A 25,863-nucleotide genomic window follows, 5' to 3' on the forward strand; every position below is an offset into this window, starting at 1 on the left:
CTTCCGCGCGGGGCTGGCCGGCGCTCCGGTAATTTGCATGGGGAAGGCAGGGGCTGAGCCGGGGCTGGGGGCGAGGCGGCCGGGCCGGGCCGGCGTGAGGAGAGGAATCGGCCGGCGGGCGGAGCGGGGATCTGGGTTGTCCGACTGCGAGCTGTGCCTCCCTCGGTGCTTGCGGCGCGTTCGGCTCTGTGGCACGCACAGGACCTGGGAGGCGTCAGTCTGCTCCCGTTGCAGTGGCCTGACTAGGGAACCAGGAGGGTCCCCTCCCTGATGGCAGGTGCTGACCCTTAGGAAAACCTGCCCCCGTCCTGTCCCACAGGGGCACCAGCCGGGGGGCCTCCAGAGACTGCAGCCCTGGCTGGGAACAGATGAGGGTGATGCCTGGTGTGCAGTGCCAGCCCTGCTGCTGGTGTTCTACCGAGAGCCCCTCGGGAGTGACTAAACGAAACCATGGTAGGAAGAATAATCCACATGCCCATCCTGCTCCCTCGTGCCCAGTCCTGAGGGTCTGAGTTAGATGGAAAGTTCTATTTGTGCTGTTGCATCAGGGAGTTGATTTCGTGTGATGCTTTTTACAGATCCCTGCCCCATGAGGAGAAGGCACAGCCTTGCTCCCCCACCCCCTGCACATCTCTAGGGAAACTTTGTGCATATGAACCAGGATCACAGCAGCCACACCTTTAATCTTGTTTTTTCTTAGTGCCAGTCCCAGATCAGACACCAAGAACTAAGACAAATGTAGTATTTCATCTTTTATTCTGTTCTCCTCTCTCCACCTCTTTTCCATTCACCTGTTCAATAAAGGACTCTGCAGTATTAGTCATATGTCCACTTTGAAGGTATCTGCTATTTAATCTACTACTGTATACATGTGAACTGTTGAAATAAGAATTTATGAATCTATACACTTCTCCAGTCTCTGCACTTCAGTATTTTCCACTGTAATTAAGGCACACGTTTGAAATGCTACTCATCTGACTGTAAAATATCTAATTGCCCAAGTGATGTAAATGTCACCAAGTCTAATAGGTAGTTACACATAATTTTGCAGGGGAACTCAAAGCTTCCTGTTGCAAGCCTTTAGTTAGAAGGATTTCTTACCGTGGCAAGTAACATGACCAATGCTATAAACAAAGCCATAGAAAATTTCAGTCAACTGTACTGATACAAATCTGTTGATGTCAGGACATTTACTTCGTTTTTAACTGGATATAATAAGTGCTAATACACATTTATTTCTCTATTTGACTTATTGTTTCTAGTTTATTGGCAGGCACTTTCCATGACTTTGTCATCATCAACTGACTCACAAAAAAGTGTCTTCTAATATTATTTTCTACCATTTTGGAGCCTAAAGTAATGGCCTTGCCTAATAATCTAATTCTAGGACAGGGTGACAGGAATTCCTACATCCTAATCTGTGTCTGATGATAATCCCTGATCTGCCTGTTAATGAGCCACTTAGCTTCTCTGTGCCATAGTTTTCCCACCTGTTTCTTTGTATGTATAATACATACTATATACTTGCTAAATATTCTGATTGATAATATGGGGGATTATTTGTTGTGTGTGTTGTTTTGGACAGACTTCCTGCTACCTAATGTCAGGAGACAGTGATTGTGCCCAAACAAGCCCATCTGTGGGGTCTCTGTCGGATAATGAATTCCTGCCAGATAGGCCAAAGTATGTGTGCTCACTCTCTCCTGACCTTATTGCCAAGGCTCGTGAAGAGCTACAGGAGAAACCTGAATGGCGGCTTCGTGATGTGCAAGCCCTTCGAGACATGGTGTGTAAGGATTACCCTACCCTGGGCACGTGTCTGGATGATGCCTTCTTGCTAAGGTTCCTAAGAGCCAGGAAATTTGATTATGACCGAGCGCTTCAGCTTCTGGTGAACTATCACAGCTGCAGGAGGAGCTGGCCTGAGGTCTTCAACAACTTGAAACCATCTGCAATTAAGGCTGTCCTAGACTCTGGCTTTGTCACTGTGCTGCCTCACTTGGATGCAGAGGGACGCCACGTTGTCTGCATTCGTCCAGGTATTGTGATGCCTGAATTCCCTGTTTGGTCTTTGCTCCTTGATGTAAATATGGCTGATCAGCATGGCATCTTGCTTGAGAAATGCTTTTGTGAACTAGGACTGTGGGTATGAAAGAATAATTTAGGAGTTCTGGAAACTAGATCATCATTTTGACACACATGTATAAAAATCAGTCATTTTATTTTTTCAAATAAACACATGTGTTTTGTAACTTTAGACAGGTGGACACCAAGTAATTATCCAATTACTGAGAACATTCGTGCCATATACTTAACGTTAGAAAAACTCATTCAGTCTGAAGAGACACAAGTGAATGGAATTGTAATCCTTGCAGACTACAAAGGAGTCAGCTTATCTAAGGCATCTCATTTTGGTCCTTTCGTAGCCAAAAAAGTGATTGGAATTCTTCAGGTAAGTACTGACTTGGTGGATGTGGGGAAATAAGCTTGTGTGCTGTTAACTATTGCTTCTATATCTAGAGTTCTGCTAAGGCTAACAGAAATATTCATATGTTGGCTTTTACGTGACTGCTTTAAAAATGTATTTCTGTCATCCAGTTTGCCAGCTCTTAGCTGGATAATGCTGGCTGCAAGTGGGTCTGACTTTGCACTCCCTGCCTTTCACAACTACTGCTACTTTTGGAATTTGATGCTTGGGTTGTTGAGCCTGCTTGTCGTCTGGTGGTAGGAGGATACAAAAAGTATGGTTAGGGAGAAAAGATCCTCCAGTTTTCCCCTTGCTGATCTTTGAGTGTTGATAATATACTGTACAGTCTTTGCCAAAGGAGCTTCCAATACAGATGGAGCACAGAACCAATCACACACTGAGCTTTGGGTGATTGTGCAAACATCATATGGTGCTGCTGAAATTTTGCAGAGTTGACTTTTGAAAGGCTTCCCTGAACAGTGTGCTTTGAGGAAAAATTTCAAAGAGGTGGAAAAGAGGCTGCTCTACGCTTAAGGGGCAATGTAGATTGAGTCACAAAGTAGACAGTGAGAGGTATGTTCAGAGGCAGGAACAGGAGGAGGGTGTGTGAAGGAATGAAAACAGAGACATAAGCAGAGTGGAGGTGTGCAGAGATTGGAGTATTAAGTGGATTACCTTGTCTGAGTGGCAGGGTACTTGCATTTTCAGTAGCATACAGGCAGCATAATAATATGCTGTGGACAAACGCCTCTTGAATTATTTTTTTTCCTCTTCCTAATGAGCTTTAGTTTAGTCTGAGCTGTGCGTACTTTTTTGCTGTGTCTCTGCCAGGAGAATGGAGAGAGTTCTGTGGAGACACGAATAGACACTTCATTGCACATTAATATTTTGCATCATACTTATAGAAGTTCTGCACTCTGAACATAATTGTTTTGCAGAGTTCTGTCTGAATACACAAATAACTTATGCAAGTAAAAAGGTTGATACGATTCACTTGATAATACAGCTATAATTACACGGAAGTGAGGGACTAATATTGAACTTAGATTGCCATTAAAGATCCCAGTTGAAATATGGTGTAAGTTGCATGTGACATGGTACATTAGTTCTTATTGAACAGCAGATACTATTTGGCATACTTGAAAGTCTGTGGTGAGTTGGGAGGACACCAGGGTTAGAATGATGGGAGTTCTTGCTAGATAGATTTGAGGTGATTGGCTGATGTAGGCGGAGAAGCTTGCCCAGATTTTAACCACATCTCCTTGCTTCTGTAACAGTTATCATTCTCTCACAGCTAAGAGCCTCCATCTTCATTAAACATTTTACAGAAGAAAGCATTCATGCAGTACAAATGTCCGCCCTTCAGTCCAAGCAATGAATGCATTCTCTGTACAGCCAGAAGTGGTTATTGTAAGAAGGATGCATCAGTAATTCAGTGATGAGACCCTAGACTCCTAGAACTGGAAGAAACGTTGATAGATCATCAGGTCCAGTCCCCTGCACTCGTGGCAAGACTACGTGCCACCTAGACCATCCATGACAGGTTGTTTCTCTAACCTGCTCTTAAAAGTCTTCGATTATAGAAATTCCACAACCTCCCTAGGCAATTTATTTCAGCGGGTAACCACCCTCACAGGAATTCACTAAAAACACTTTTTGCATTTAGTGATTCTTTCTGCTGAAAGCTGTCCAGTAGAAGTGTTTCTGTGTAAAGGGGTGTGGGTTACAGAAGCACCATGACTAACCTTAGTTTTTAATTTCACTTTATACTGAAGAGCCCTGTGTTCCACTGGCAGTTGGATACAGCATTCTGACCTCTCTCTCTATGTCCTGATATGGTGTCTAGCAGTGCATGGCCCCTTTATCTTTTTCAGTCAATTTGACCAACTGGCCAAATTTCCAGTTTAATAGTAGCAATAGGCTTTCTTCTTTGGTGCAAATATAAGGAATGTTTTCCTGAATAACATGGTCTCTGATGTTTAATCATTTAAAATGCTGTGTTTAAAACATGGGCTTCTCTCTGGCCAGTCAGTGCATTTGATTCCCCTTTAGTCCGGGAAATGTGACCCTGAGAACCCAGGGTTACTCATTTTGCTTCTCAAGGATACTGGAGAATCCTGGCCCAAACAGAGGTTGCTAACTGATCTTCCCAGTGAAGTAATGTGCTATGTGTTTTATATCCTGTGGTTGCTTCTGTCTTAAACTAAAAACACTTTTTTTCAAACGAAAGCTGTGGCAAAAGTAGTGTCATAGTAAATGAAATGTACAACTGGTGTTTCATTTACTGTGATCTGATCCAAGAGTGTTGTCAGTCTGTTTGGGAGTGCCAGACCCTTTTGGTTTTGTCTGATTCTTGCACCCGTGTACTCTAGCTCATTGCATAGGTTTATATTTGAATTGCAAATAGAATCTTGGAAGCAGCTGGGCTGTTCTGGCAATCAGTGCCAGGAAAGTTAAATAGAAAAAGCTGTCCAGTATTCCTAAAGTACTGTAATAATCACTTTCTCCCACAGGATGGCTTTCCAATTAGAATAAAAGCTGTCAATATTATAAATGAGCCTCGCATCTTCAAAGGAATTTTTGCCATCATCAAGCCTTTTCTGAAGGAAAAAATAGCAAACCGGGTAAGTGATTGAGCCTTTTCATGGTGGACTTAATGGCAAACTCTATGTTGGATGCGAAATGAAAAGAATATTGAAACAAATAATGTTGAAACGACAGTTTTGCCTGTGACTATATCTTCCTTTTCCTAGCTTTTGTCGTGCTCTGTCATAATGTTATCACTTTGAATGTGCTGAGTGTTAGGTAGACTTGTCAGGAGGATTTCTTAGAGCAATGACAGAAGAGATTGGGGTTTCTGTAAAAAAGTGAAAGTTTTTGGCATTTTACCTGGTTAAATGCACATTTTTAGGACCAATATTATATATTCAGCATACAAATTTTCCTCTGAAGTTGGGATTATTGGGCCAGTAGCATTCTATATATCATATTTGTTGGAGTGGAGGAAATCTTCTGAGTTGTCATTTCTCTTATGCCTCTTATTATTTACCCTTTCTTTCTCAAAGGTCCTGTGTTGGTAGTAGCTTTCTCCTCAGTTAAACAGGCCATTCCCCATGCAGTTGATTGTTTGCTTCTTTTTCACATGCAGAAGAGGCCTCTCTCCACACGCTTTGCACTCCCTGTCCTCTGAATGAGTTTAGACTAGAACTGAACTGAAAACCCGGTTGTTGTGATTGATTTTCTAGCTGGATTTCGTATAAGGCGGGGCTTTCAAGGGTAGTGAGCAGGGCTGTAAAAGCTCATTTAATTAGCTAGTTAAATGTTAAGTTTAACTAGTCAACTGATTAAACAGGGCCAGGGGGCCAGTGAGGTGGGGGGCTGTGTTAGCCAGGCTGGTATGGCCACCCTGCTGTGGAAGGGGGCTGCCCCAGCTGGGTTGGAGCACCTCTGCTCACAGTATGCCCTGGGCTGCCACAGGCCAGGTCTGCTCTGGCTTGTGTGCTCCTGCCTGCAGCCCTTCTGGGCTGGGATCACAGCAGATGAGGGCTGTTCCAGCTGGGCTGGAGTGGTGTCTGCTTGTAGCTGGCTCTGTGGGGCTGATGCAGTCTCCTGTCCACAACAGGGCGGTGGGGGTGAGTGCGCCATCCCTCACTGGTTAACAGTAACTGGTAAGCCTCTTCTGCTTAGGGTAAGTTTAGTGGTTAACCATTAAGTAGCGAACTGGCTTCTTCTCTTATGTTGCACTATGTTGTGCTTTGTCCTTTGCAAATGAAAATGATGTTGCTTGAAATGGTGTGTGCGGAGTGAAAGGTGCCCTTTAGAATTATTTAAAGACTCTCACTAATTGTCAAGTACCGGTTTCGCTGCGGTGTTAAAATGTTTAATTGTATCAGATGCTTTTTTCAGCATGCATTCTATTAAAGGATTTTGGGGACTTTCTTCCTCAGTTTTTTCTTCATGGCTCTGATTTGAATTCTCTCCATCAAAATCTTCCACAAAGAATCCTTCCTGAAGAATATGGTGGCACGTCAGGGAAACTGGATGTCACTGCCTGGAATGAGTTGTTACTTGCCTCAGAAGAGGATTTTCTGCATGATTTCTCTCAGCTGGTTCTGCCAGGTGATAACTCACCATCTGAAGCTCTAGTTAGTGGGGATGCTGAGGAGAAGCAGAGTGAAGAGCCTCTGCGAGGCATGAAACCTCAACTGTACTACTGTTATTAACAAAGCAGCAAAGGGAAGCTTCCTTGCACAGGCAAGCTAGATCCCTCCTCCTCTTCTGAAAGAAATAACACAGGGTTATGAACTCTTTCTTATTCCAAAACCTCCAGTTCATGAGTAGACTGCTGAGGCATTTTTCACTGTGGAACCAAAATGAGTGAAAGTGAGTGAGATGGGAGAGGCAAGGCAGAGTACTTTTTGTAATGTAGGCAGGACACACAATTCCCAAGACACCTCAAGTGTTAAGGAGTGTTAATCTCAGTGTGAAAGATGGGGTCTAGTAAATTTCTCCCAATAGTAGTGAGGAAAAAATATCTTCTAAGAGTAAATCTCAAAATATTTCTCTTCAGGCAGAAGTGGCAGAAAAGACTTGCTAGTTTAGCAGCCATTGGAAAATAGCATCAATGAAGCTGTCAGTGGAGATTGTGAATTAGACATTTCTGACAGACCTGGACCTAATATCTGGTCCTGTCTGTATACTAGCATGAGTACTGAAGCCTTCCCCTGAAATTTTGCACACTTTGCACGTGTGGAATTTCTAACAGATTTGCCCTTTGCATTTGAAAGGAGAAAGTTGATGTAATTTTGTAAACATTCCCACTAGTAATTCAAAGCATGATGTAATCAAACACAAATTCCACTTCCAGAGGAGCTGAGCCTTTTCAGATCATGTTTTGCATAGCTTTTTCCCAATAAAATGCAACTTTGAATATTGACAACAATCTAGGGCAAACTGAGGAAGAAGTAAGGCCATTCACTTACATTCAGTGTGTCTCAGATATAATCAGTTACTCTTTCCCTGAGCTGGTCACTGTGATGTCCTGCCTTAGTTTTTGTTCTGCCTAAGTAACTTAAATAGAACCTACATGGAACGATTTTGTAGCAGGTAGCAGCTACAGAAGGCAATATTCAGTTAAGGAAAGCTCGGGAGTTCTTGACCTATATTACTTTGGATTGAACATTTGAATCTGAGTCTTTGTACACCAAATGCAGACAAATGTTTTACAAGAATGTTCTCAGATTTGTTGTATTGCAGTTTTGTTTCTTGTTCATGTTTGTTCTGGTTTCAGTAACCCTGTTGCTGTTTGCCATCTTTTCTACTTTGATGGCAGCTTCTTCTGTACAGTTCAGACTTGGTCAGTTCTGCCAGGCTTAAGCTTAGGTTATGTGTTCCAGTACTTTAGATCCTTAGCTCTATTGTCAAATGAGGTTAACACATCCTTCATCTGTGTAGGTTATACCCCAAGTTCATTCTGTATCATGGTATAGAATTTTGAACTGAGCACATTATCTTTGCACATGTCATGCACTATCTAAGTAGTGCAAAAGTGAAACCTCACTACAGCCAGGACAGCATACCCTGTAAGATAACAGGGTATGTCAGTGAACAAGAACACTCATGATTATCCAAAACCTCAGCTTTATAGCACTTTTTAAATGTTTGGAATTTCTTTGAGAGGGAGGGGAAGAAGGGCTGAGTGAGTGAATCTTTCTTTTTACTGAGTGCCAAGTGGGAAACAGGGACCGGTTATGTTACTGTAAATAGGAAATGCATGGTCTAAAGGAGTTGGACCATCCTTTCTCTGAGTGCCAAACTTATGTGAATCTCTTCCTAGGTTACATTATAGCATGACTTCATTACCAAAAAGAGTTTGGGAATAGATTAGGGGAATCATAGCTGATGTGGTAAAATCCTTGCTCTTTTATTCAAGCAATAGAAGAGTGGGATTGGATTTAGAAAGGAATAAAGTATAAGCTTTTTTTTTTTTTTCCAATTTGCAGTTCATAGCTCTAAGGAGAAGTAGTTCGTATCTTGCAACTTGAACAGAAAGACATTAACAGACCACACGATGCTGGAGAGCTGGCAGGAATATATTGAGTGAAACTATATCTTCCTTCTTTCCTTCCCCTTTTAGGTAATAAAGAAAATAGACACTCTTCTGCCTCTAACATCAGTGTCTGACAGCTCTTTCTCCCTTCAATTTTCAGAGGGGAACATATTTTAGGTGGGAAATATTGCTCCTGTCCTTAATGTCAGCCCTCTGACTTTTCTATAGAAATGTGTTGGCTAGTGTCTCTTCATTTGAGTAAAACCTTTTTCTCAGATCTTGTGGGCAGTGCTTAACTGTCATGTTGCTTGCTTTTACTGGGGAAAATCAATCCAGCTCTTCTTCCACCTAGCAAAATAATCAGAATTGGGCATTGCTTAGCTTGACTATGGTTTCAAGTAATATAACTAACTACCAAAAGCCCATCTTGGATGGTTTGAATGAATACCTACTCCTAATGTACCTCTGCCCATCCTCTAGAATTTAAAAAAAACGCCTGCTGGATACAGCATTTGCCCTTGAATTGGGTGCCTGGCAGATATTCTTTCCTCCTTTGTGGTTGGGTGGTTCTCCTCTTGAAAGCCACATCTATGCTGCATGCCCATTTTGGTGGTATGTGGTATACCTGTGCTGCATTTCTCCCTAGCACCAGTATAAACAGCAGCATAGATGATGTACTCCTTAAGTGAATAGAGAAAGGACATGCCTAAAGCCAGTGCTTCTGTAGCCTAGTACCCCACTTGCCCACATTCTGCATATACCCCCTCTTCCTGCTGTTTTAAACAGCATGTTGTCCTGTTGCTAGAGTCTTTTCCCAAAGCAATGAAAAGCTCTGGCATTAGGGAGCTGCCAGAGTCTCGCCCTGCCCCAGAACCTTTCCTGAACAGCTGTAGCTATACCTCAGTTTGGATGCAGCCTGCTTTTCGCTATGGCTTTTAAGTAGGTATGCGCTGCATGCCACCCCAGACACAGCCTGACAGGAACTGCTCAATCGGTTTGATAGTTACTGAAAAGGGAAAGCTTCATGGTAGAAAAGTTAACTTTCCACCTTAAAAAGGATTTGTGGGTGGGAAGTCTTAACCATCTAGGGCAACACCTGCCTTTTTTTCCCCCCTTTTTTGTGGCTGCTTTTGCACTCTGGTACATCTTAAAAGATGGTAACTGAACTCAAGTCCATTTGCAGTCTCAAACCAAGGTCTCCCTTGGAAGATGAATTGACAATTTGTTGTACTTCATCCTTAAACAAAATAGCTTTGCTCATCTTACTTGTAGATGGAAACTTACATTTTCCCCTCACCAGAACTTGTATTTTGGAGTTGTTAAAGACTCTTTGGAATCTAGATTTTTAGTTTGCAGGTGAAGATAAGCTGTCAAGCCCTTTTATCTCAGAGGCTGATGAAGAAAAATGAGTATGGTATTTGACAACCGGCCCTCACCTCTAATGCCCCCCTTATCTTTAAAGTATAGAGGGAAAGGAAGGGCAATGGAGGTCCCAAAAAAGCCCTTTCAATATTAGAATTAACCTAACCTGTCTCCAAGGTAACAATTCTTGTTATGCAGGAAAGGAAGGTGCTTAAACTGCCTTGGGCAACTACTGTCTCACAGGATATAGGACAAAGGATAATAGCATACTGTAAATACAATACTTGAATTTATACTGAGGCACAGAGGTGTGATATACATAGTCTTTTTCAGGGAATGAGGGTTTTGGCACAAGTTCAGTAATATACATGATTGTTCAAATAATTATTTTGCTTTTTGGTTTAAGTGGACCTAAAGTTTCATTAATATACATCTGTTATTTTGATAAAATGTTTATTTTTATATTGCATTTTATAAAATGGAGTGGTCAAAATGTGTACTTTTATTATGCATGACTGGGTATTAAACAATTCTACCATAATTTTCTGTTTGTGTGTGCATGTACAATACCCCTTTTAAAATAAGGTTAGCTGTTACTGAATTACTCCTGAAGGAGCAACGTAAAGCTTGTTTCCTTCTGGTGAATCAACTTTTTTTCTTTTTCCAAGAGGCATATATCAAAGTGGCCTTACATTTGTGTTCAAGTTGTACCAATCTGAATGTGAGTTGCTACTGAGTTCTACCCTCCTACTTGGGCAAATTAGAAAGCTTAATCCTTCAATATAAATATATATTACCAGACTGAGGCCAATGCTTCAAGCATGATGTACTGTGATGATTGGAGTTTGATTACTTAAACAAAAAGTACTTTCAACTTGTTGCTCTCAGAAGGTATACCTGTATTCATCTAAATCAATAAAAACAGTCCTGCAGCACCTTAGACTAATGGATTTAAATTAAGGCATAAGATTGTGCACTTCAGATCCTATTCACCTGCACTTCTACTAATGGGCTATGCCAGCAGATGCCAGAAGTGTCCTTCTGCTGTGTATATTGGACAACTGGTGGACAGTCTCTACCCCAAAGGATAAATGGGCACAAATCAGACATCAAGAATAGGAACACTAACCTTCTTGGATATTCAGTAAAGGATTTAAAAGTAGCTAGCCTTCTACAAATAAATCAAACTTGATTACAAAGGCTGTAGAGCTGATTTGCAAATTAAATACAAAGGCATTAGGCACCTCTAACAAGCTAAATTGGCCAACACACTACAGCAGCAGCTTCCTGTGCTGGGCATCCATCTCTCATCAGCTACATTGAATGGGCCACAATCACCCTGACTGATCACCTTAATTTACAATGGATAGTAACTTTTCTTGTGCAGTAATTTTCTTACCCATATACCTGCCTTTATTTCCAGTTCATTAAATTAAGTGGGTTTTACCTACAAAAGCTTATGTACTAAAATCTGTTACTAAGGTGCTACAGGATTCCTCATTTTTGAACATTAAAGTTGGCTGAGTTAACTTGATTGAAATTCCTTTTGGCCATTCAAACTACATAGTCTCGAATTTTCATAGGTAAAACTAAGAAGGAATCTGAAATGTAAAAAAACAAGTCTATTCCATCCAATTAAGCATCCCTACTAAGAGGCAAATATCTAGCCTCTGAAAACAGGGTTTGGTAACTGGAAAAAACTGGAGCAAGTAAGCATGCCACACACGAAAGTCTACATTCAGGATAAATTAATAGTCTTGTATCTACCATTACAGTAGTTACAAAGGGAGTCCTGACTTCTGTTATATTGCCTTTTAATTTGGTTACTGCAATTGAGTCGCGATTGTAGGCAAGACAGTAGTAGACCTGGCTGATTGTTTCCCCCTTTCCACTCTTACCAGCACACAACTGGGTGTAGTATCCTTTAACAGTTACTGACATTAGGTTGAATTATAATTCCTTAACCATAGCAGACATTGGACATACCAAACAAACTAAACATACATCTTGGTTTTTAGGACTGAATGGTCATAACATCATATGTGCACTAGGGTAGAATAGCTAAAATTTGAAGATGCAAGCCTGCATAATTTCCTCCTAGTAAATAACTAATTTTAGTGGTCTAATTGTAATAGTCTGCAGTTAAAAAAAGTCCACTTACTTACTTGTTTTGTAAGTGTACTCATTGACTCACCATCTACCATGATTCAGCATGAGGATAGGAATGAGAGTGTAATCACTGTGTTTGGTCAGAACATAGTCAGTCATGACACTGTTGGAGCCATTAACTTTTAAATACCATTACTTTATTACAAGACATCACTCCTGCTGCTGTATTAGCTACCATGTAATTCAAAAAATCATAGGAGATTGTCAGCTTGTTTCCCCCACTAGGGGGTAGGAGGAGGCCTGCAACTGTGGGTCCTACTTGCACTTCGCCCTCTGCTCACAAATCCGGGCAGAGTTCCTCTGGGCAGCATCCACTGTCCAGAGTTCTCTGCTCAGTGTCCCCCTCTGGCTCCCTTGTTTTAAACCTTTGATCTTCACTCCTGTCCGTTTTTTTTTTAGTTGTCCCCTGTATTTATTTTCATGGGTCTCCCCTCACCTTGAGAGGGGCCTTTTAGTCATGGGCAGGCAGCCTGCCCACTCCTTGGTCTTCAGTAGGCACTGCACTTGTCTGGAACAGTGTGCCTGAAAGAGGCTTTGACCAGTTAAACTGTATTTTAATCAAATGTATTTATGGTGTAAATACTGACAATGTCAGATATATTAACTTACAAGCACAAACTAGTGTTTTCCCAACTTAATTTTAATTTGAAGGTATTCTAAACAACTCACATACTTCTGTTAAATTAAAGTTAAAATATTAGGCAAACATACTAAATCAAGCAGTGTAGTTTCTGTAAAATTGGCCTTCAACAAGTTAAGTATGTTCCAGGAGCAGGATCTAGAGTTAACCGCGGCACAGCTTCCACATATATATTCACTACAAGACCAATAAGTTGGTGCTCAACAACAGGAGGGTGCTCTTTTAGACAACTTTTTACAATGGAATGTAGAAACTTATGTAGTATGGCTTACACTTCCACATACTGAAACATTAGTACAATAGTGCATTTGGCTGAAGAGCTTGTTCTTGAAAATATATTACTTTGTAATTAATTGTTCTAAATAGCGTGTTGGAACTAAAGGATTCTACAAGTGTTTTTCTCCTGTGCTGTAACACTACCACAACTGTTGTAGATTTTAAAAATACATGAATAACTAATCTCACATAGGTTAAAATAAAATAGTATCAAAATTAACAGTTTAGATACTGCATCAAGCATTACAGGATCTAAGTTTCTATCCTCATGCCTGTAACAAGAAAATATGCATTTGCCTTAGTTTCAAGAAATAACTGAAGCAAGAGAGGATGTTTGGCTTTCAGCAGAGGAGTTTTAGGCATTTTCGTAATCTCAAATAATTACAGTTTTAAGTGAAGTCCCGATTGGTAAGGACCAGAGGAGCCACTAGTGTCCAGAGGTAGAGAAGGATGCAGACCCAGCTTGAGGTGATCTTCACCCACACGGCTGGCCATTTGCTTGTTATTGTTTTGAAGTCTGCGTCAGGGCTGTAACAATGGAAAACTGTTGTTAATGACAAGCCTCTCTTCCTGCCCCATGTCCCCAGTTTTATGCACATTTGGAGTATTTCACCATCACTTCCAGAAAGATTCTTTATCTTATAAGCAAAGACTAAACTGTAAAGTTGCACCTTAAAGAACTTTAGAGATGACCTGCCCCCTAGTCTGAATGTTTCAACCTTTGTATGTTTATGCATCACGCTTCTCAAAACTGGCCCCTCAGCCAGTTATTAACCAACTGCAATTCTTTATTTCAGGTAGCTGCTTCCCCATATGTGCTTTCCTTGTCTAAGAAAGCACTCTCAAAAACACTGAGAAAATGCAGGACCACCCTATGTAGTAGGCTGGCAAATTACAAGAGAAGGGGAATAAGCAGGTGGTGGGGGAAGCCTCAAGATGGATTATCTCAATAACTCTGGGGGAAGCCCAACCACATAAGTGGCTTCCATGTCTGTAATGGACAATATTCCTTCTGCTTATCTCCTCAATCGCAGACTGGGCAGAACCAAACTGTTTGGTTCAATCAATCCCTGACTAACTCATTATGCCAATCAAAAGACGACTGCATAGCCCAGGAATCTGAAACAAAATCAAGTAGTCAGTGTGGTATCTTCTGGCAAATGTGGACAATCAATCCTTTCTTCAGGCCCACCCTAATGTCTTTAATGCTTTCTATTGTTTTACTATATTATTTAATCAAAACAAAAGGCTATCCACTACAATTTTAATCCAACTGGCAGGAAGGGAAAACCTCAAATCACAGGATACATATCAGATCTAGGAGTATTCTTCAGAATTCCAATCCCTAAACTACCAATGAACTCACTGGGTATCAAGGGGAAGAGTTACTCTGTTGCATAAGAGTTACTCTCCCAGCAGGAATGAAAGATGCTCAGATAGTCAGGTCAGCCACTCAGAGTGAGGCAGCAAATGCAGCTTTCACCACCTCTGTAAATATATTTTTATATTTAAAAAGTTAAACACATCTTGTTCCCACCTGTACCAGTTGGTGAGCGTCATCATGATATAGAGAGAGGCAAGGAACAACATGAAGTGAAAGAAAGCATAGCTGTACTGAATGCCCCCCTTCTCGTTGTCCCTGACTCGACGAACTTCCCCATCCTCCACAGATCCACCATCACTTCCCACAGCATCATCCAGGATGGCACTCTCACTTCCAGAGAGAGTCAGCTTATTCACCTGGCTGTTACTGGAAGAGCGGATGCTGCACAGAATTACCCAAAAAAGAAAAAGTTAAAAATCCACACTATAGAACAAGATCTGTGTTTCACTAGTGACTAGAACAACTAGTCAAATCTTTTACATACCCAAAATGTGTTGATTGCCTGAAATTTTTGCAAAGAGGTAAATGAGGAATGCTCCTTATGTATCATAGACAAACTCTTAAGTAGGAAAAACCCCCTTCCACGGGCACCTTGCTATGGATATTTTCAGAGATGGCAGTACCACAACAGAAAGTTAGCTCTTGGCCCCTGCTAACAACTGACCAGAGTTTTCAGTGTCCTGCTTCTGAACTTCCAGTACAGGCAAACACCTCCCCCAATATTTGTTTAAGTGCAATTTGGATGCGAGTTTAGAAACAACTCACCTATCTCTGGACTAAGTGAGAGCCACATAGGCACTTCAAGCTGTTATCACCTATTTAAGCTTAAGATTTCAACTAATTAAGAACAGAGCAGTTGAAGCCTCTGCCCTCCTCACAGTTTTACTAGACTCATGTTTTTATTTGCCCACATCAAGCTGGATAGAGCCTAGACAAGCCAAACAGGCTTCATTAGTTCACAAAAGGAAGGTAAGTCCTGCCAGTTTCTGCCTTGCATGACTCAAGTCTTACCTAGAATACAAGAGACAAAGAACAAAAATAACAAGTCCAACAAAACTCTGTGCATCCCACCACTGCACGGACTTCGGCGGAGCTGTAGTAGCAGATACAACAGTTGCATTAGCTGGAGCTATTGTGGGCGCAGTTATCTGTGTGATGATGTTCAGCAAACTGGGGTTGCAACTTCTATCTGAAAAAGGTTCACAGACAAAGTTTTACAAAAAGATAAACAGATATGTGCATTTTAGTAAAGTTCATCCCTGTCATTTTCTGTTGGCCTGGTTTATTATTCTAGAATTCCTTCTGGACCACCAGTTAGTTCTTTGATTCCCCAGTAGCTTCACTGGCAAGAAGTCTTTTCCCACCTGCACTTGACTAGATCAGTGCCTGGGAAAGGTGGTATCTGTACAAATAACTGAGGAAGGGCCTGACTGGAGTAAACTAAGTCTCCCCCATTTCTTAGTTCTCAAAAGACTTGGTTCTGGGGTTCTGGAATGCAGTGCTGGAGTAGAGAATTCACTTCAGTCCAGACCCTGTCACAATCAACCACACCTTCACGGCTCCCATAAGATATTGTTGCAACATATTCCATGCGAAAGAAAGCCACTGAGAAGCTGAACAGATGGCCACCTCTATAGTGATTCTACACTTTGATTAGGCATCTGCTGCAAGGATTCTCAAATGCATTATTTAACCAGCAATCCCAGCACAATTGCTTCTATAATAGTAAACACCAAAATGTTTTAGTTTTAAAAATGAATTACATTACTGCCAAGACAGATGGATGCTTACCAGGCTCATTAGACATAGCTGACCAAGTGAGATACATTGTGTAGAGACTAATAACAGAGGACTGGAGGAGGCCAGAGTGAGGTTGATGTTCCTGTATAAAGACAAAATGTCAGTCAAAAAGGCATAAATCCAGCCTAATTCTAATTGCTGCAGATTTGCCTAATGTTTAATAATAATTAAACCCTTTAAGAAGTCTTGTCTTTTACTACTAGAAATGGGGGTGGGGGGAGGTGAAACTCTTTAGCACCATGTATTACATACAATAGCAGCAAATAATTCAGGGATGAAACCTGTGCCGGTATTTGCTCTTTGGAGGTTGAGAACGTTGTAATAAACCAGTCAGGGACACATGTTCATCCCTCTTGATTCAGCAAATGCATTACACGTTGCATTGATCTAGCTGCAGCTTAACTGCAACAAGAGTCTAGCAACTAACTTCTGAGCATTATTTAATAACTCCCTGATGTGTATTAGCAGAGGTGGTGACTTAAATAGATTTGGTAGAGTATAGCAGCTTTCGAGCCGCAGACTTACAGTTTGCCCAGTATTCTTCAAAAAGCAAGTGTATTCTACCTGATGCAGAGTTATTTTTGTATAAAAGCCATCAATCCAGGTCATCAAGGTATTTGTCCGTTTACTAATCATGCAAAATACAGACATCCAAATTCAACCCTCTATTTACACATGTGGGAACCCACATTAAATAAGAAGGGTTGTACAGTTATCATAAAGGACAACACTATCTTACAACAACAGAACACAATCAGAAGAAAGGAAGATTACTTTAGCATCATTTGCTGTTTGCCAAGCAGGCAAAGGGTTCTTAGAAATGTTCATAGTGCACCTCATGAAACTTTCAAAAGCATCTTAATGACTTAAGAGCCTAAATCCAAGTGATGTCATTTAGATTTGCTGAAAGTTTTTACACAGCATCACTTGGGTGCTTCCCCTCTGATCAAGGATGCCTGTAATATCTTAGACAACCACAGCAACTGTTTTCACTAAGTAATTCTAAGAAATAATTTGGTGCATTGCATTTCAGATGTGTCTATTACAATGACAGCTAGAAATCAGGATAATGTAACATGCCAGCTTTCTGTAGTCAGTAAATGCTTTAATGACCATAGTTCAGGAAATACTGCAGTAGGCTAAGTTTTCTTAGTTCTAATTATCCTACATAATCATTAACATAGTCTTACCCTATCACAATTTTTTTCTGAATTTGTAGTAGTATTGGAAAAAAAAGTGAATTTATACTTCAGATGAAATGTAAAGGTACTGCTACCTATGAACAAGAAAATTTAACCACAAATAGGAAGTTTAGTACCTGAACTTTCGGAAGGATGGAAATGATGGAGACAGTAATGCAGAAGATCATATTAAAGCTGATGAAGAATTTGTTCTCAGTACAACCATCAGGTCTGGTGTAGAATACATAGAAGAGCACAACAGAAATTATTGACAAGATGTAGATCAAGCTTGTACAACCAAATAAAGCTGAAAAAGAAAAAAAACCAAGATCACTCAGAGTGGAAACAAATACCTCTCCAGGCTTTCCACGGGGGCACTTACCAGCCCTGATTTCCTCTACCCCACATAGACTGGGTGCTTTTATAGTGTCCTCCTTTCAAATTATTTACAATATAAGGACCCCCCCAAAATGAGGTTTGAGTGTTCCCAGATAAACCAGTTACCATAACAATTAGTAATTTGTGTCACTGAAGCCATTTAGAAATCACATCAACAGCCTGCAAAAAAAAAGAAAAGGGTGGCGGTACAGTCACACTGTTGTCATTATACAGACAGGGCTACTAAGGCCCTTAGCCAACTTGGAAGAGGACATTAAGGGAGTTAATGGCTGCTAGCTCTGTATTTAGACTGTGCTTCTCTATGTAACTGGGAAAAAAAAAAAATCAATCTTATTTCTTATGACCAAACTGAACAATGATTGACAGGTCTACTTCCCCATCATAATTAATGTGAATAGAGACAGTACATACATCAACTCCTCAGGTAACTATTGAGTTTCAGTTGTAGGAAGCACACAAGAGTATAGCATACACACAGTGACAGGGCTGTAAGAATCTGGATTTTTGTACTTGCACTATGTCCACATTGTTTGTTTCTTCTAGTTATGCTTTGCATTCTCCTATTGAGGTACCTACCCGCATACCAACACCTGGAGTTTCCCTCCTCCATGCGCTCAACCCAGGATTCATTCCAGGAGTGAGCAAAGTCCACAAGCAACACCAGCTGTATGAGGATAAAGCAAAAGGCTCCAAGAGTACCGATGATAAACCACGCTGGAAAGGACAATAAAGAGTAAGAAGTTAGAGTTATTTCTCATAATTTGTATTTTACCAGGAAGAAACGTTAACCTACAAACTGGCTTATCCGTTTTTAAGAGGAACAGTGAAAACAGTCTGGAAATTCAGGCCGCAATACACTATGGCATTGATTCTACAAATATTTTCACAGGTATTTGGCTCTAGTGCGTGCAAGTAGTTTCATTTACTCCGAAGTAACTTACATTAAGTACTTTTAAGATTGAGCACAAGGACTTTTCAGAAAGTCAAGATTTAATGTAAAACACTATTTCATGTACATAAAGTAACCAAAGTTTATGAAAGGTAATTTAACTCCAAAAAAAAAAAGTCTTGCAAAATGGATATAAACAGTGTTAATCATAGCTAAACACTTCTTTAAATAACTTAAGAGGATAAAACTTCCTAAAGGTCTCTGCAAGAGAGCCCTAAACCGCCTTTGGAAACAAAGTCTTTCCTTACATCTACAAATATAAACAATGACAAAAGAGAAACAAAGAATTTGTCAATTTACAAACACTTACAAAATAACTAATATATTTAAGGATAAGTATGTAGCTTGGCCCTGTTTATCTAAAAAAACCCACAGCAGTTATGCCCCAGGATATGTACTTCATTACTTCCCTAATTACCAAGGACACAGGGCTGCACTGTATGCATTCTACAATAATCATAACTTGGGATGCATCAATTATAACTTCATAGTAATCTATGAAAGTATGTATTTTCAAAAGCGATTCTATGACTAAATATTTACTTTACCTCTTGTGAAAGGTCCTTCAGGAATGTAAAAGGCTCCAACCATGAGACCAACTATGGCAGCTATTTTGAAGAACCAGAACCTTTTTAAAATAAAAAGACAAATGTGTTTGACAGTATAGACCCTTCTATCCATACAAACTATTTTAAGTGAACATAAAAACAAAAGGCTGATTAACAGAAGTGGACGTCTAATAAAGGTGGAACAAAATTCTGTACATTCTATTTAGGAATACTCTTAGGTTGTCTTTTCGCTCAAAAGACTGCTAAATAAGAGTGGTCTTCTGAAACAGGCTCATACTAAGGGTAAATGTACACAGAAATGGGTTCTGAGTGATAAAATATCTGTAACATTTCACACATGAATAGTATAAAAACCCCATTGACTGCTTTAGCCAAGAGAGAACATTAAAGTAGACATTTAACAAAGGATCAGTTATTTTCAAAAAGTTTATTTTTAAAATTCCAAGTATCCTAAAAATATAGTTGGCAAGAGTCTCCCTTCAGACTCCATATTTATCTCCCTTTTTCAAAGTCAATATGGCAGTTTTAAATGAACACCAGACATTTGTGCGTGTTCGGAAAAATGACAAAACAGGCATATGTTTCAGGTACTACTCATCAGTTTTTCAGAAACGCAGTACAAACAGGAAGCTTCCTAGGGACCTTAGTTACCAGCACACTTTCAGAAGCAATGTTCTCTAAGCAATCAGCAAAGGAACTGAAAAGCTCAGTCCAGGCTGTTCATGCATATACAGCTAAGGCAGGGGTTAGCAACCAAAATAGCAAGAGCCATTTTTTTCAAATTTGGTAAAAAACCTCAATAATTCAAGAGCTGCAATGCATGTGAATAAGATTATTAGCAACATGATAAAAACAGTGTCCTATCCCACAATGCACTGCACATATCGTTTGCTATTTAGCTATGAGTTGCTCATCATCGGGCTTTTAGACATTCACAGTTTATTGAAAATAATCAGAAGGGGTCTTTTTATTTCTACTTTGCAATTATAGCATCGGGACACACAAAGAAGTCCTTAAAGAGCCACATGCAGCTCCAGAGCAGCAGGCTGCAGACCCCGACCTAAGAGATCTGTCACTTATCTAGGGGGAAAAAAAACTGGCAAAAGACATATGAAGCAAGTTAACAGGCAAGTCAGTACGATGCCTACATACCCATTGTGCACTGCGGCTCTTGGATCATTACTTGTTTTCACTTGTATCATAAGAAGAGAAAAAACGAAGAAGAACACTGCCATGGCAAAGCTGATTCTATAGACTGCCCTATATCCAACCAGCACATCGCAGTTGACGAAGCCATTCATGTGTGGTAGGTGAGTGTGAAACCCTTCATCACAAAATCCAGGCACCTGGACAAAAAGACTTGTAACTTGCAAGTCTAAGACAACAATCGTGACTATGTGGCAAACACAAATAACCCAAGGGTCTTAGCCAGCTTCGCTCTAGCAGCCATTGTGAGAAAAGGCTTTGCACCTGGTAAATAAGCAGAGATCAGAAATCTTCCTACTTTCACCTTTTTCTCCCCACATCACTGCACATAAACCAGGCCATATAGAAAGTGTAACTAAATTTACACAAATGAAAGTATCAGATCTTAAGGCCTGGAGCAAAGGCATCAATTTGGTAGCCTCATTCTCTACTTTGGAGATGCCAAGTGTTACAAAAGTGAAAGATATTTCAAACTAGAAGCCAAACAAAAACAATCCCACATATATTAATAAGTCTCCCGAGTACTCCTTTGCCAATCTGCCTAGCAGTATCACTGATTCCTCACTTCTGAACAGAGGACTGGACTTTGGGGCAGAACCACAGCCACCATGGTTAGTTAATATTTTTGTGCTTCCAGGAATGGAATCCTCTTTCTCCAAAAACCACCCTAACAGGCTCCTATTTCCAACTGGGACAGGTCTTCTTCCTGGTCAAGGATTTAAATCAACACAACAGGCACGTCTGAATTAATGGTGTAGCAAATCCCAGCAACAGCTTAACTTCTGTACCAGTAAAGATAAACGGAGCAAATTAAAGAATCAATTTGCAAACAGCTAGAAGGCAAAAAGGTGATAATAGCATGGATTTGTCAAGAACAAGTCATTTGAAACAAACCCGACAGCTTTCTTTGACAGGGTGATAAGCTTTGTGGAATAGGGTGAAGTGGTAGACATGCTATATCTAGACTTCAGTAGGGTTCGATACAGTCTTCAATAACTCTCTCATTAAACTAGGGAAATACAACCCAGATGGAGTGGGTGCATAACTGGTTGGATAACCATCTCAACAGAGTAGTTATCAAAGGTTCACAGTCATGCTGGAAGGGCATAATGAGAAATCAGTTCTGGTCAGTATTTTCATTAATGATTTAGATAATGAAATAGAGGGCACACCTATAAAGTTTGCAGATGATGCTAAGCTGGAAGGGGTTGAAAGTGCCCTGGAGGATTGGCTGAAAATTCAAAATGATCTAGACAAATTAGAGAAATGATCTGAGGTAAACAGGATGAAATTCAACAAAGGACAAATGGCAAGTACTCCACTTAAGGAAGAAACAATCAGTAACACACATACAAAACGGGAAATGACTGCTTAAGAAGGAGTACTGTGGAAAGGGCTTTAGGGCCACAAGCTAAATATGAGTCAATAGTGTGAGACAGTTGCAAAAAAACACCCCAAACATCATTCGGGGATGCATTAGCAAGAATGCCCTAAGAAAGATGTAAATTATTCTTCTGCCCTACTTTGCACAGATTAGGCCTCAGTAAAATGTTGCGTCCACTTCTGGGCACTTTTCAGGCAAGATGTGGACAAACTTAAGAAGCTCCAGCGAAGAGCAACAAAAATAAAGGTCTAGGAAACATGACCTATGAGGGACAGTTGAAAGACTTTGCTGACTCTGGAAAAGACAAGACCAAGAGGGGACATGATGATAGCTTTCAAGTATCTAATAGGTTGTTAAAAGGAAGCAACAGAAAATGTATTCTCCTTAACTTCTGATGATAGGGCAAAAAGCAGTGGGCTTAAATTGCAGCAAGGAAGATTTAGCTTGGACATTAAGAAAAACTTCCTAACTGTCAGAGTGGTTAAATACTGGAATAAATTGCCTAAGGAGATTCTCCAGTCATGGGGATTTGACATTTTTAGAAGTAGGTTACACAAACTCCTGTCAGGCATGGTCCATGTGGTGCTTGTTCCTGCCATGGGTATAGGGGACTTGACTTGATGACCTCTCATGGTCCTTTCCAGTCTTATGATTCTATGAACATAAAATCTTAATGAACTGTTCTACGGGGACAATTTGCAGGGTGCCAACAGAACGCTGCATAGTGCTGTGCTGAAGACAATGTGAAAAGAAAAATATAATCTAGCAATCCAAGGATATGCAACACAGTTCATTTTTCTCTATTCTGAGAATTTCCCCACTTTTAACATCCCCAACTAACTGGGGCATTTGTGTGTGTGAAGTAGTCCGCAGCAAACAATAAGAACTGAAGCTACTTGCATAGATCACAAATTTGTTACAAAAAAGATCACAAAAGTCTAATTCATACCTTTTTCAGCTGCTCTTCCATTCCTGGTGCTAGCATGATACAGGCAACAACCGTACTGAGGAGAAGCAGGAAGGCATAGATAAGACGCGTCACTATAGAATTCTTGCTGTTGGGACAACATCGGCACAGCAGACATGATGCACCACTGCACAGACATGGAATCTGAAGGATCAACATGGGAACAGTAAGGGAATTTCCCTATGAAGGCCTCACTTTCAAGAGTGCTGAACACTGTCATTAAGTACAGTCTCCAGCTCAACACTCCCCCATGAATTAAAAGCCCCACTCACTCCTATTCCTGCAGAACAATTACCGAAAAATTAGAGAGCAAAGTGATCTATTTGAACCTCAAGATTCACTTTGATGGCATTTTGTCTACACAAAATTCTGTATATCTTCTTTTAAAGTGTCTCCAGTGATGGCACTCATTCTTTACACGTGATTATACGTTTAGTTTTATAACAGTATTCCCAGGCATAAAAACATCCCAATACAACACAGTTTAGTTTACAGAACACCGCAGAACATTATTGGAATATGGTCACAAGGCTGATAATTACATTAGGACAAGTAGTTCCACACTTCTCAGCATGAACTCTCAAGACATATTTTGCTTTCTACAAATGGCTCCCCGGCTGTAGGGACTAATGGGAAAGAAAAAACACAGGGCTGATTTCACAAGCAACACCGCTCCATTTAAAAAAAGGTTCTATAATTCATAACGTATAGAAAGTTATGCTGGAGCAACAATGAATAATTTGCTGTAGTCAGGCATCCTATCCCTCATGAATTGTGTATGCTCAAATTTAAAGCTCTTGATTACAGAGAAGATGTTCCCTGCGTTGGTGTGGGGAAGGGGGAGCCCCAAACCTTGCTGCCCAGTCATGGCAAGCTGTGGGCCAGATTTGGCCCATGGGCTCTGCCTGATGAGGAGTAAACAGCTCTGTGTGCTGAAGGAAAGTACAGCTGAAACCCTCAAGACCCCCAAGCACCTCACCCCTCAGGCACTCTCTCTCCGCCCCCAGCCCTAACACTTCCATCCTGCTCCCCAGCAGTCCCTTCCCACACACTCAGCCCCTCATTACTAGCCCCATCAAATCAACTAGCCCTGGGTCCCCAGAGCTCCACCCCTCCCCTGGGGCTTGGTCAGCAGAGGTGGTTTTCCCCACTTTTCTTTGACATGATATTCACGGAAAATTGAGCGTTCTCATTTCTCTCTACAGTTATCAGCATTTATCAATTATGGAAGCAACTTCTATTTGGAAATAATAATTTTAAACTGGTTTTAAAGAGGTTTAAAGAGCATCAAGATTGGGGGGGAAGCAATCTTATAGATTCCAGTGTTTATAACAGTATATAAAATGCACTGACAGCTTTACTACAATTTAGCTACATCCTAAGAGTGTTTCAAAGGTCTTTGTCCATTATTTAGGTGCAAAAACCTCAACACAAAAACCTGAATTAAATACTTAATTTCTAGGAAAACCATTCATGTTTAAACTTAAGACATACTCCTGGAGTATGCAATATTAACACTGAACAAGAGCAAGAGAATGACAAAAGTGATGGCAGCTAATACAGGGTTTCCCAAACTTTATATAGTTGGGACCTGGTTTCTTTTTCAGTACTGTTTTATGCAGCTCAAAATATACACACACATTAAAAAAGAATGAAAAATGAATAAATTTTCACTATTCATTATTTATTCACAATAATAATACATATTGATAATCTGTATATTTTCTAAGGACCAGTATGCCCCCCGCAGGACTGGTACTGGGCCATGGACCATATTTTGGGAAATGCTGAGCTAATACATTTTATTTTTTCAAGCAATGAAAATGAAATGCAAGTAGTAACAAGGACAGTATGTGATATAACTAGATGTTTACGATTCTTTGTTACAACAGACCACATAACTAACATTTTTTAAAAACTTTTAGCCCCACCAGCAGCCCTTTACAGATTGTTCCATGCATTATCTTCTCTAATGTGTGGGCTTTGCTCCACAAGAGCCCAAATAAGCCTGTGCTCTGTTGTCAGAGCAATGTGTGCGGATAATGATGCAATGATTCCTTCCTGCCTTAGGCCTCATGAGGTTACAAACACGAGCAGGGAACTCACACATAAACAAAGAGACAGAGAGAAAGCCGTGCTAGTCTATACACTATCAAAACAAAACGCAGTCAAACAAAGAGAATTTCTGTACTATTCGAAAGGAGGCAGGAAAATCCAGAGTTACATCAGGAACCCCTGGGGTCCCGCGGGACATTTGCCAAGTAACAACGATGATTGTCACCTCCCTCCCCACCACTGCCGGCCTGGACAACTACTGAGCTCAGCAACCCCCGGGGACTCGACCTGCCTCTCGGTTTGTGATCGTACAGCGCCTGGCACAAAGGCCCCAAAGCCCGACCACTGCCTGAAGGGGCGCCCCCCCCCAACTTCCCGAGAACAGCTGAGGCTGGGTCTCCGGTGCTGCGGCCCCACATATCCTCTCCCACAGGGCTACCAGGCCTCACAGGCACATCCCTGGGAGGGGGCAGCGGGAGGGGCAGCATCTTCTCTACACGGATCACACTGGGCCGACTGGCGACGGGCGGGGCTCGCACCCCCACCAGCCGCCGTCGGCATCCCGCAGGAAAACCCATCCCCACACTCACCCAGCTGGCCAGCGAGCAGACCCCCAGCACGGCCCCCATGGTAACAAAACACCTCCGCCCCGCGGCCGCTTCCGGCTTACTTCTCCCTCAAGCACCGCCCGTCCCTTGCGTCATCGGGCGGTTCCCGCCCCGCAGGCTAACGCTCATTGGGTACTTTACGCACGTATAGAAGACTGAGGAGGGAAAACGGGGGGGCGACACAGCGGCAGATGGGATCACAAAGACCCTTTGACGGGCGGGCCAGAGGTGCCCGCCCTGAGGCTCACCCCCCAATCCCCGATCGATGACGTTTCGCCTAGAGAGACAGGCATTGGCCATCGAGAGCCAGTGGGCGGTGACAGTGTGAGAGACCGTCTAATTGGCATTTCGTCGTGTAGAAACTGACCGCAAAAGCCAAAGGCGGTTCAACCGCCCGA

General features: G+C 41.3%; 2 protein-coding genes across 6 annotated transcripts; one reads left to right on the forward strand and one right to left on the reverse strand.

Moving 5' to 3' along the window:
* Window positions 1-18,347, forward strand: TTPAL (alpha tocopherol transfer protein like). Of its 5 annotated transcripts, XM_075011385.1 has the most exons (6): window positions 670-839; window positions 1,586-2,039; window positions 2,259-2,452; window positions 4,981-5,091; window positions 6,415-6,586; window positions 8,470-10,854. In XM_075011385.1, the coding sequence occupies exons 1-6, from the start codon at window positions 825-827 to the stop codon at window positions 8,490-8,492; spliced, it is 969 nt and encodes a 322-aa protein (XP_074867486.1). In that variant the 5' UTR covers window positions 670-824; the 3' UTR covers window positions 8,493-10,854. The 5 variants fall into 5 exon arrangements, with proteins under 5 accessions (XP_074867485.1, XP_074867484.1, XP_074867486.1 ...); XM_075011384.1 differs by lacking the exon at window positions 670-839 and adding an exon at window positions 1-28 and having other exon boundaries at window positions 6,415-10,854; XM_075011383.1 differs by lacking the exon at window positions 670-839 and adding an exon at window positions 359-453 and having other exon boundaries at window positions 6,415-10,854.
* Window positions 12,177-25,603, reverse strand: SERINC3 (serine incorporator 3). Its single transcript, XM_075011381.1, has 10 exons — window positions 25,448-25,603; window positions 22,785-22,946; window positions 20,398-20,591; window positions 19,225-19,304; window positions 18,304-18,441; window positions 17,466-17,635; window positions 16,139-16,229; window positions 15,359-15,536; window positions 14,501-14,728; window positions 12,177-13,491 (listed from the first exon to the last, which is right to left on the reverse strand). The coding sequence occupies exons 1-10, from the start codon at window positions 25,484-25,486 to the stop codon at window positions 13,353-13,355; spliced, it is 1,419 nt and encodes a 472-aa protein (XP_074867482.1). The 5' UTR covers window positions 25,487-25,603; the 3' UTR covers window positions 12,177-13,352.
* Between the last annotated feature and the right edge of the window lie 260 nt (window positions 25,604-25,863).

This window comes from Carettochelys insculpta, chromosome 17 (assembly GCF_033958435.1).
Source record: "Carettochelys insculpta isolate YL-2023 chromosome 17, ASM3395843v1, whole genome shotgun sequence".
Classification (NCBI taxonomy): Eukaryota; Metazoa; Chordata; order Testudines; family Carettochelyidae; genus Carettochelys; species Carettochelys insculpta.

Excerpts from the sequence above, each read along its gene's own strand:
- TTPAL (XM_075011382.1), top strand. Across the intron at positions 2,040-2,258 it reads CGTTGTCTGCATTCGTCCAG|ACAGGTGGACACCAAGTAAT; the intron begins GTATTGTGATGC and ends TTGTAACTTTAG. Across the intron at positions 2,453-4,980 it reads AAGTGATTGGAATTCTTCAG|GATGGCTTTCCAATTAGAAT; the intron begins GTAAGTACTGAC and ends TTTCTCCCACAG.
- SERINC3 (XM_075011381.1), bottom strand. The coding sequence starts at position 25,486 with ATGGGGGCCGTGCTGGGGGTCTGCTCGCTGGCCAGCTGG. Across the intron at positions 19,305-20,397 it reads AGAGCCGCAGTGCACAATGG|GTTCTGGTTCTTCAAAATAG; the intron begins GTATGTAGGCAT and ends TATTTTAAAAAG. Across the intron at positions 16,230-17,465 it reads CCATCCTTCCGAAAGTTCAG|GAACATCAACCTCACTCTGG; the intron begins GTACTAAACTTC and ends GTCTTTATACAG.